This window comes from Ictalurus furcatus, chromosome 10 (genome assembly GCF_023375685.1).
Source record: "Ictalurus furcatus strain D&B chromosome 10, Billie_1.0, whole genome shotgun sequence".
NCBI classification, from domain to species: Eukaryota; Metazoa; Chordata; class Actinopteri; order Siluriformes; family Ictaluridae; genus Ictalurus; species Ictalurus furcatus.
Window position 1 is genome coordinate 23,250,190 of NC_071264.1, and position 12,273 is coordinate 23,262,462.

The 12,273-nt window shown below is 37.5% G+C and overlaps 1 protein-coding gene across 1 annotated transcript; it reads right to left on the reverse strand.

Moving 5' to 3' along the window:
- Nucleotides 1-273: 273 nt before the first annotated feature.
- On the reverse strand, nucleotides 274-11,180 carry LOC128614026 (aminopeptidase N-like). The gene is made up of 20 exons (XM_053635271.1): nucleotides 10,588-11,180; nucleotides 9,366-9,508; nucleotides 9,124-9,278; nucleotides 8,914-9,040; nucleotides 8,190-8,344; nucleotides 7,999-8,112; nucleotides 7,771-7,914; nucleotides 6,535-6,600; nucleotides 6,365-6,430; nucleotides 5,810-5,985; nucleotides 5,599-5,675; nucleotides 5,207-5,340; nucleotides 4,940-4,995; nucleotides 4,681-4,828; nucleotides 4,513-4,604; nucleotides 4,302-4,412; nucleotides 2,705-2,872; nucleotides 2,424-2,564; nucleotides 2,238-2,319; nucleotides 274-1,107 (listed from the first exon to the last, which is right to left on the reverse strand). Exons 1-20 carry the CDS (start codon nucleotides 11,178-11,180, stop codon nucleotides 955-957), a joined length of 2,901 nt encoding a protein of 966 aa, XP_053491246.1. The 3' UTR covers nucleotides 274-954.
- Between the last annotated feature and the right edge of the window lie 1,093 nt (nucleotides 11,181-12,273).

Below are 12,273 nucleotides of genomic sequence, written 5' to 3' on the forward strand. Positions count from 1 at the left end.
TTGTAGATGTAAAAAATCATTTGTAAAGTAATCACTCAAATGGTTTTTCACTAGAAGACTAGAAGAAATTTTCTTGACAACTACTTTTACTTAGACTCAAGTGAATTATTACTACTGCAGCAGTATTTTGACTCACGTCAGCATGATTTGTTTTCACCACCGCCTAAACCTTTTACACAAACTGAGCAAATTGTTGTGCAATTTGTTAAAAATTAAATCAAATGTGAGACCATGTTGGGCTTCCAGTTTATACAAAGAGGAACAAAGAATATTGCTCATTTTGAATTATTCAGCAATGTGTTGCCGTGAAGTCTGACTCATTTTCAGGACACGTCATGAAAGGAAGTACAACTGACTTCATAATATGACTGAATATTTTTATTTTAAAAAATTAGCAATCATTTTTACAGGCTTGTAAGGGATTCAATTATTGATGTTTTGCTATGTAAAATGCACAGAATTGCTAAATTGTACAAGAGTCCAGTGTTTGAGAAGGAGTTGAATTTATAAAACTTGAATCTATTAATAACTTGGTAACAAAATTATAAGGGTTGAACAATGCATTATATCACATAACACACACACACACACACGCACACATACACATTTACTTAAAGGCAGATAGGCAGCTGCATTAGTGAGTTTAGTTTATTTTTAGCATTTCGAGTGCAATGCTCTACTGGTTTTACAGCATATATACTCTGATGTGGATGGTAAGAATGAAACCATATACTGATGTCTTTTGATTTTTGAAAGAATGGGGCTTAGCAATGCTAGCCCATTTATACCAGCCATCCTTACTAATGGAAATAAAGTTCAAATCCATTAAGAATTGCTGTGAATATACCGATATGTCTGTATGTTCATGCCAATATGACGGTCCATGAATTCCCCTCCTGTAACTGTTGTGAATGGAGTTTGTAAGGCTGCTGAGGTGTTTCGGTGCTATTTGGTTCACTCTGTCTCAGAGATGAACCACTTCAGAACTTGCTCCTTGTTCTCTCCCAACCATTTGATTCTGGCCGTCGTCTTCTCAATAGCCTGCTGCAGAGCCTTTGAGGCCGAGCCAAAGCCCACGTCCGCGTTGTCCTTTTGAAACTGTTTTAACTGCGAGACACAGGACAATGAGGTGTGTGATTATATTAAAACTAATTCCAAACTCTTGAACATAACTGATGCAATTCAATACAGCAACATTACCTTATATGGTGCTCATGCCATATAAGAAAAGAAAAAAAAGTCTTCCATAATCAGAGTATGTTTTATACAGCGTAAATCCATGCAAAGTTAGATCTAGCTGTGTTTTGACACCAAGATATACTTAGATGTTACAAATGAAAATCCTAGTTGGTAGGTTTGTTGAATGTAGCAGTATAATAGTATACTGTACCTTGCTGAGTAAATGTGAAATAATTTTATTTTTTTTATGTTAAGGTGCAAGCAGGGCTCGATTTGAAGAGATGCAAAAGAACGCTATCTCACTGGTTAAAAGAATTACAAGATTCATCATCATCCTCTGGTAAAACTGTTATTTTCCTGTAACTGAAGGCGTCTCATTGGATCAGAGACTTACTACAGTGCTAAAGACATTAGGTCACAAAGGAGAGAGTTTTCACAGACTTTCATAGACAATTCATTTTATTTACCCTGTTGGATCTGAGATCATGGCTTGTTTAAAATCAGAATGCATGAAGACAAATGGACAGAGAAGTATGTGTTTATTCTTCCTGCTTCAATTTCAAAACAGATGTCTAATCTGTTCAAGAGTTTGTGGTATTAATCAAGAGCGGTAACATGAAATGGCAGTGTGAACCGAATCAAAATCACTTCAAATTGCTTTATTTATAGCCAGGAACTAATCACTAATCGTTAGTCATATTAATCATTTTAATGTAACTGTATCTTTATACATTTTAGCTGAACACCCCTGATGATGCATTATGCATTAACAATCTCTATTCCGCTGTCTAGGTTCCTAATAGGGTAAGCTGTATCATTTAATGCCATTTTCCTGAATGGTTATTGTTTACAATTGTTTATTTATTTGGCAGACATGTTTTACAATTGAAACAGAATGCAGTCCCATCACACAGCTGGGAAGTTGCTCAAGGAAACAGCAAAGGTTCTTTATTTGGCTGTCCTTACAATCTTAAACTCAAACTTTTGCAATCACTAGCATAGATCTTTAACCATTAAGTCACTACTCTCCCCTGTTGCTTAACGTTGCCTCGTCCTACCTGATGTAGCTCGAATGGTGTGCAGAATCTGGCAGTGACGTCACTTATTAACCTGGCGAAGCTGAATGATCCAGTTCCATACCTGTAAAACAAATACAATGTTCAAGCAATGTTCTCAGCCTTGAAAACGAAACGCTCTGTCTTTGATTGAGAAGCATATCGTGTTACATATCGAGTCACTCTTACACTTTAAAAAGGTATTCCCATCGCGCTCGGACGAAGTTCCATGCCAGAGGGTGGCCAATCACATTGCTGGCGACTGATCCTATTGCAGAGGTTGCGTCTTGTTTGCGAATCTTTTCAGGATCCAGTGTGTAATCGAGGAACCTCGTTTTAAAAAATGAAAAGATAAAAAGGTGGCAGAATAGGAATTATTCATTTAAAATCATTTAATCTGTTTGAGTCTTTGCATAACTTAAAGCATAACTTTAAAATAGGTTCAAATGATGAAAGTCCAGAATATGTACCTGTTAAGCAGCCATGGCTGTTTGGTGCAGGATAAAGCTGACCTCAGTTTAACCGCCTCAGCTGCTACTGTGGCCTTTTTAAACATCTTCCAACAAAAGTCCCATTCCTCCACTCCTCCTGCAGCGATGGCATTGCAGTACACCGTCGACCTCAGGTTTGGGTGAATCCTAACCAACAGAGCATTAGATATATGTGTACATGTTAGGGAATTTATTATTATGAGACTATTTTGGTTTATTATTTAAGAACATAACCAGTAAGAGTTGTCTTACATGGCACTCCGAGCTAAGGTTCCTAACTAAGACTTGAAACCTATTCATGAAACTGAGAGGAATTTCTAAGCAAAGCAGAGCCGGCTCTGACTAATTAGCAACATGAGTGGCTGCTTAAAGCTGTCAAAGGGCCCCATAATAAATGTCAGTCTATGACAATAAAGTTTGACCCATAGTTCTGAGGGGAAAAAGGAATGTTTTATCATGGGTAAGAGCCGGATTCATATTATATACTACTAAATATATAAATAGAGCAAAATGCAGGCTCAAACTTTTTATATAGAGAAACTACACCATAGCCTAAGCTTACTAAACTATTACAGTCTAAAACCTAAAGCATTTAAATAAGGCATTAAATAGAGAGTGTCAGTAACAGTGTAATGGCACTGGCCCAATCAGCCCGGTTCAAGATACATGCTTGATTGTCAAACAGAAAAGTATTCAAGTATTAAACCCTTAATAAGTACATAGTACTGAAGGGGTCTTATAAAAAGTGCCAAAAAGATCCTGTAAAAATCAGACTGGAAGCAGACTTTTCAGTAGAAAATGTGGAGAATTGAAATAGATAAGTTCAGTTCAGTTATATTTTACACCAATTAAGATCTTAAATGACATTTGAAAAGACATGCAGATTTATGTCATTTTACAAAATGCTACCTGTAAAAATAGGTAAGTACAGCAGAAAAGAAAATCTTTTTATCTGGATTTAGCCATAAATAAGCACTATTTCTTTAAGGGCACTAGCACTAGGTGAATTGACCCCTAAAAATCCTAAACAAATACAAGACCAACATTTTTTTTTTTTTAACGCTACATGCTGGGACTTCTAATACTATGATGTAAATTATACCAAGGTGGTAAGGGCATCCTTAGCTGGTGATTTTCACCCCTTTTTTGTTTGTTTTTTGTACTTGTTTCAGTAAAGTTCATCAAAATACTGTAAAGTGTATCATTTTTAATTATTGAATGTTCCTTCTTAACATTTAAACTCATTTAAATTAGACAGTTTTGTAAATAAATATTATACATATTTATGTTTAAATTCTTATGGATAATTGTGCTAATTTAAAGAGTTAATTGTTAACGAGTTGAGTTTCTTTGAAAAACTGCGAAAACAGTTAGAATTTTAGTTTTTCTCCAGTGTGAGTTTCCGAAAAACACTTCTTACAGTGTGTCTCAAATGCTTATTTGAAGTAACAACACAGAGACATCCATTTACAATTAATACATAACAAACTCGTTTCCTCTGAATTAGAAACCAACGAGTGACTTTCTCATGTTAAATACAGTGCCGTATAATGCTCCGGTGTTTATATGTACTTACCTATTGTGTTCAGGATCCTGCATCCACTGTCTAAACCAGTGCTTGGTGAGGTCTTTGCATCCCTGTACTCCTGTACTGCACGCCAGCGACAGTGCGATGATCTGGGTGAATCTAAGCGCAAAGCAGAAAACACAAGAGATGCGATTAACACTCAGCTTTCTAATGAGAGTGTAGCAGTTGAGAAAAATTTTAAAATGGTGTAAATCTTTACTGATCAGTGTGGCCTGCAGGCACCGTCGTCCAGTTTGCAGCTACAGAAGTAAAATGATCAAACAGAGGCTTGACCTGTTTTCGCATGTAGGCCTAAAAGGACAAAAATATAGACTGTTACACTCAATAAAATCAGAGCTGAATTTATTGATGTCTTTAATGAGCCCACCTGCATCGGTCCATAAACCTCATTGCGATCAAACACTGCAAATAATGAGCTGAGGCTTCTGAGAGCTGCTTCCCACGGAATGTATTCTCTCTCCATTGACAGATACTTAGTCGTTCTTAGAGCAAGAGTAATGTTTATGATAGATGCCCTGAAGGAAATGGAACATAAGTTATATTAACAAGTATGCATTCAGCAAGGAAACAATGACATCACTTAATACGGAGATATTAAAAGAAATATACACGAATGGTGATCTTACCTTGCTAGAGTAAAGGCATCATCCAGTATCTGGGCTCTATTAATCACTGGTATTTTCTAAGCAAGTAACAGAAAAATACTACTTTTCTAGCTTTTTCTAGCATAATTGAATCATATATGCGTATTCAGTATGTGTATAAATGTGTAAATGTTATAACTGTATACCGATAAACATGATTTGGGGGACATTAACATTTCATTTATTTATCTGTCCGAATTAGATACCGTTGTTTTAAGACACTGTGGCATTATGCTTTATTTTCTGTACCTGGTGGTTGGTTGTCAGCTGATCAAGGAGTCGTTGCCAGTTCTCATTATCATAATTGACTCTGTAGTACCCTGAAACGTTTAGATTCGCCAAAACCCATTCCTCTTTTCCGGCTTTTAGAGGTTTATGCATAACTGGAGATACAAAACAAATGTAGGTCTGTTATAAACATAGGCTAAGAGATAGGGTTATGTTGAGACATATACAAAGCAGCCGTTCATTTTACTGCATGGAGAAAGAAGACCAGTATCCAAGTGACCTCACATCAGTATCTATAATTATACCATACTGTGTGGTGTAAGATGGTCATTCAGCAGTGAAGCTTAATGAAATATGTTTGTGTTTCCAACACTAAAAGGTACTGTGGTTGCAATGGTGTGCATCAGAAGTACCTGATTTTTGAAGAAGCCAGAGTTGCTCCTGTTCTACACCACTCTTTATCCATTTGATTGGAATAAACCACTCATAACTTAAACAGAAAGGTTAGACATGCATATTGTTAAGCAATCATTTCATTTCATGTCATTTCAGCTTGCAAGAAATTAACCAACAGTTTTACCAAGGTTAGTTAAAGTATCAAAATGACATGTTACGGCATCATACTTGAATTCCGATGATCGCTCTACCACTGAGGTTGGCTCCAACAGAAAGTGCTTCTGGCTCACATTCCCAGTTTGGGTGTCAATGGTGACGACTGGGAAACCCATTTGAAGAATCCAACGGTTCATGATGTCATGGATGCTGTGCGGCAATTTCAGATGCTGAGTTTTATTAACTGCCTGGAGAAGACATTGGATACAGTAATTTCTCATGAGAGAAGATGAATAGAACAGGTTCTCGCATCTAAATGGATTTCATCTTCAGTCAGCCTGGTCAGGATAGCAGTGGATATGAAGCGTATCGCAGGAACACTGAGTATGAGGCGGAAAAATTTAGCACAGTTAATCCACCAATTCACATGTTTATGGGAGGTGGGGGAAACCAGAGAATCTGGAGGAAACTTGGACAGAATTGGGTAGTACATGGAAAACACCACACTGACATTAACCCAAGCTCAGGGTCATGCTGTGAAGTGGAAACACTACTTGCGGCACCACTATGCTGCCCTGTACTGGATTTGACATACTTAAATTCCCCCAGTTCAATATGCCTACTTACCATCTGAAGATGATCCCAAAGGTCAGAATATGTGGAGCTCCCAAAGGCAAACTGATTTAGATATGTCTGAAAAGGGAACATTGGAAAGATGTTTTGTTTCATTTTATTAATAATACATCAGTAGTCCTCATTAACTCTGTAAGTTATAAACAGAATCCAGTAAAGCTTACACTAAGTCCTTTGGCAAAGACAGGCTCAGTGAGGAACTGAGAGAGCATCCTGAGCACCGCAGCCCCCTGTAAAAACAAACACATGGAAACTCATGCTCACACTTACAGTGCATACATCTCACAGTGCACTGCAGTGATATTGCCAGCTGATACAGAAGTTGCCAGTTAAGCATTCTTGAGTCTTCCGATATGTTCTTTAAAGGCATTTAATAACCTACAACACTTTACATGATAGAGCGGTTGATTAAGAGGAAAAAAATCAGGACGATTTACAGAAAAGTCTGAATTCACTAATGCTTTTATATTACTTACAAATGACTAAACAAATCTCAAAATTTATTCATGAAATATAATATACTATTGATGTAGTGAATGCAGATTTTATTATTTGTGTTTGGGTCAAAATGACTCATGTTGTTGTCTTACTATAAAATTGAGCCATTTTAGATGACTACTAAGTGACTTTCCCTACTATGAGTACAAAAATGAGTAGACTGAGTGGTAAATAGTAAGGGTGTGGATCTCCCACTTTCGGAAGATACGATGCACAACTTGGTATACAGTACGCTACAACAAGTAACAATTCAAATTCAAAACATTTCGATTGACTATTGATCACCCATATGATTCGGTTTGGCACTGATAGAATCTTTGTCATTCTTGATTCAATATGATGCCGATCAGATAAATTGAAGCTTTGCATGTTTTCCTGCTGAGCTGAGCATGTAATTTCCAAACATTTGACTCTCTCTCTCTCTCTCTCTCTCTCTCTCTCTCTCTCTCTCACTCAGTGTTCATTGATAGATCATTTTTGACACCCATATATATTTTTTAATGGTTTTCCTTTAAAATCTAAACTAGTCTGCATTAGAGACTCTCAGACCAATCTCTCAGACCAAGACTCTCAGACTAATCTCTGTTTTGTTTTCTACACCCCTAGTAAATAGAGAAAAAAGATACCACCAAGAGTTTCCATCAATGCTGTTTGTATTGTGCTCATATTTTAAATGAATTCAACAATTGTACTGCAGTCAAATAATAAACAGACGCCATGGGACGATGGGACATCTGTTGATAAATATACTCTTTAAAATCTTAAGGGTTCTATATAGAGAACACTTTCATAAAGCGAAGTACTCTTAACTATATAAAGGAACCCATGAAGAACTCTTTTACTTAGAGTACAGTGAGCAGAACATAAGGGTTAATTGAATTAAACACAATAAACCATTTCACCTTGCTGTAAGAGATGGTGTCGAACATTTGGGTGATTTCTGCTGGTGTATTGACCTCCTCCTCTTTGCAGGACAGAGGATGGGAGGACACCAGGCTGTCCACAGCAAACGCACGGTAAATATCATATAGTATGATCTGTTCTTTCTGTAACGAGACAAGAGAGGGCAAATTAGATTTGGACAACGAATACGTACTATATCATAGATATCTCCGGTAGAACGATCATACCATGTTCCAAGTTGGCTCTGCATAGTCTGCACCAAGGTACTCCACGTATGACGCAAACCCTTCATTCAGCCACAGGTCATTCCACCATTTTAGCGTCACAAGATTTCCAAACCACTAGAAGCCACAAACTGCACCATGAGCATGATGTCAAACAAAAGAACGACATCTTTGTCACTGGGTTATAATATTACCATATGAGCAAGCTCATGAGCCACCACAGTTGTAATCCTCTGCTTGTTGCCATTGGCTGAGGTTTGGGGATCGAATAGAAGTGCTGTCTCTCTGTAAGTGATGAGTCCCCAGTTCTCCATGGCTCCAGCATTGAAGTCAGGCAGTGCAATCTGGTCTACAAAATAAAGTAGAGTGAATTTCCCACAGGTTAGTGTAATGATGAAGGCCTTCAGGTGAGCGGAAATTTCTTTATTAACACAAGACGTTCAAAATGACTTGCAGGCCTGAAATTTTCACAGACAAAACCAAAGCTTTTTTGAGTACAGTACAGTTTACATAACTTGTCAAACTAGAAATTAAAAAGATTTCAATATAGCATTGAGCCTAAAGATGGGAGATTGCAAGTTCAAATCCCAATGATGACATAGTCATCCATGGACGGATGTCCAAGAGAGCAAGATTGTCCATTCTTTCTGGATGGATGGGATAACATTACTCCTGTCAATTAGAGTAACACTAACCAATTGTGGCAGATAACCCTTTCCTTTTAGTGTGTTATGCTGCCCTGTGATGTAACAAAAGCAGTAGTTCAAAACGATGCAATGGCTGGTTTTACGTTTCTCAGAGGAAGCACATGCTAGCCTTCACCCTGCCTGGATATTAGCTGTCTTTTGATAGGGGTGAGAGTAGGAACTGGAAAGTGAACATATTAGGAGAAAACGAAAAAAATCAATATGGTCATACCTGATTTAGAGAGAGGATAGGAAGTATTGTAATACTTCTCAAAAAACTCTAGTATTGGCTGCGTGATGTTGAGGGCATAATCTCCTTGGCCTTCTTCAATGGCATTTTTCCTTGCCCAAATACGAACCTTCCAAAAAATACAAACAATTAACAGATATGTCGAGTAACACTGGACAAATGTAATAATTTGTTGATTAGTTATAACAGTACCATCACATCCGTGTTATCTTTTGGCTTGCTGGTGTATACAAATTCACAGACAATGAAAGCAACAAGATATGTAGACATCCTCTTTGTAGGTTCAAATCGAGTCCTAATAACATCATGCCCATTTATTTGCAGGCTTTCTGGACCTGAGTGAAACACTTCAGACCAAATGTACGATCAAACTGTAGAGAATGTGATATAAGTGAAGAGGTTTGTAGACATTGAAATTCACACAGTTCTCTCACCTATATCTCGACTGTTTGATAGTGCAACAGTTCCTGGCTCATGAATGAGAGTGATGTGAAATATGGCCTTCATGGCAGGCTCATCAAAGCAGGGAAAAGCTTTTCTAGCAGATGTGGCCTGCATTTGAGTGATGGCGAGAACCCTGGAATAAAATGAACAAAAAAAAGTTGTAGACTTGCAATATCCAAAAAAAATCCAAGTATGATGAAAGGAAAGAATCACAACTATACCATGCACTACCACTGTTGGAGTGCCAAAAACCTGAAAACTGTATATGTTTTAAATGAGAATAAGGGGTATAGATGACAGGGTCAATTGGCCCCAATTGCTCTGCAACAAACCAGCAAGGGCATCTGTATAGTCTCATGCACTTTCGACCAAGTGTGTTGAGAAACTAGGCAATGTTGCATCTGTGTATTAGGAATGTAACCCGAATATGAATACATTATTCAGATTAAACAGATAATGTGCTCTAAACAGATACAAAAACAGATACAAACAATAAGCTCAGTATTTTATTTTATTTCATTCTAGAAAGCTTACCAGAACGGTTCACATCTGGTTAAGATTAGAGTTGTACACTGGAAGTGGGATCGCTTTGACAACACTGGCAATAAGTTTTAATTTTCATGTGAGCTGTGAGATATGATGCTTATATAAATGCTATATTATTTACCATGATAGTAAACTGGTACTTAGAAACTACCGGGTCAGGGTTATTGTTCTACTAGTTTGCTAATTTTGGGAAATAAACCCGACGAAATTTGTTATAAATTATTGCAGGTAGATACAAACAAAAATAATAGCTGTGTGATTAAAAAAACAGTCCTTCACACATCTGTAGCTGAAACTAATTATGAACACAAGAGAAGAGGTAAGAAGAGTTGAGTGAGGAAAATGAACTCATCATGCTGACAATGCTGTGATTTCAACCTCTGAATAGTAGAAGTTCAAAACAAACAAACAAACAAAAAAAAACCTTACAATTTAAGCCACACCCACTCGATACAGATACAAATATTTAGAGCACTAAACAGTAACAGCATTGTATAAAATGACATTTGTTTGGCTCTACTCTCTGGGATTGGTGTCTCTGTGGTACAATAATCTGTTACTTTGAACTAGTGAACTGGGAGAAAACTATGGAGAGATCTTAATTGTCCTCTTCAGTCTCGCTAAAATGCCAAAATATTTGAGTGAAAAGACTCTCCAAAAACTTACTTTTTGACACCGTCCTCCTCATACTCACTCCTGTAGAAGCCTTCCAGATCATCAGCCAGCTCTCCTCTGAACTCTGTATAAAGCCAGTACAACTTTCCCGGCTTTAGTGTCCCCTCCAGCTGGATCACTAAGTACTGGGTTTCCTCTTGAAACCAGGTTTTTCTAATGGCTGGACCCTTGGTGTTATGCGTTCCCATCAGCTTCGCATGTCGCCCCTCGAAAAGAGTCAAGTTCAACTTGTGGCAGTGAATCAGGATCAAATCCGTCTCTCTGACACATGTAAAAGCTACTCCAGATTCACCAGTGAAAATGTACATGCCCTGGTTGTCCATGGTGAGCCGAGGCCACAGTGTGATGTTGTAATATTGAGGAGATAATGTGTCAGGAAGTCTGTATTTGTCCCAGGGTTCATCGGATGATGGTGAAGTGGAGGACGGAGGTGATGTTTGAACTTCATTGTTGAAATTCAGTTCATTTTTGGCTAATGCTTTAGAGTAAGCTATAGATAGTGCAATTATGGTGATCACAGCTAAAGCAGCAAGCAGGACAGCTGTTATGGCCAGTTGTTTGCTGATGTAGTAGCCTTTTCCCATGGTGGGTTAATCGGATTTCCTGATCTTTACACTAACAAGGAGATTCTAAAATGATACAGCTGGAGTAAAAGCGTCATCTGTTACAATGCTGTCTATCTGTGAAGAGAAATGTATGAAAGATTGGATTATGAATATTATATTGGCGTAAATGGGTTATTAACACTTGAAAATAATTCAAAGGAATTGGAAATTCCAATCTATGTTTTAACTTAAATGAGTAGTAACTTTATGATATAACTTTTTAAGAAATGAAACACATACAGTGGTCCTTAAGCCTAAACATCAATTTCAATAAGAGTAAATTACTCAAAAACAGTGTGTCAAGAAGAAATGAGTAAAAGCCTACAATGCCTCATTAGTCTGTAGTAGTTTCCAGACTCTCCTGGTAACTAATATCTCCCACGTACAGTATGTGAATATTAATAAATAATAAGACAGTTATGGGAGATTTGGGACTCTTTAGTGTTTAAAAAGCAACTCCAGCATAAAAGATGCTATATAAGAGTGCTGAATGTGTATATGAGTTTCTGAACTTTACATTAAGTAGTTCAATATAACACAAAACAATATGACTTACATAGAAACTCCTGAACCATGTTAGTTCACATGCTGCTAAACTTCACAGATACTGCACATAAACAACACCTCAAGCAGCTCTACGTAAATTACTGCCTTTCTGTCATGCGATTATGTCATGCCATGTATGTCAGAGATCTTTAAATATATACAGTTGTTTAAACAGTCGAGATGATATATCATTAACCAGGTTATTAATATGGTGTTGTCACTGCCATGGAATGACACGCACTAACAACGGGAAGTTCAACCTAGTTATAGCTCACACTTACCACATTCATCTGGCCTACACACAACTATGGAACTCAGTCGAGCTTGGCTACCCAAACACCACCATGACTCCAGAAATTACAGTTTGAAATCTTGGCCACAAACCTAAATTCCACGCACTTATTAGATATAGTTGGTTTTGTTTACGGCATTTTTGGCCCAAAATTCTTTTCAGTAAATGGTCAGGGAAGCAGTGGATCCAGAGCCTATCCCAGGAACACTCCACACAACCTTACCTGAGCTCAGG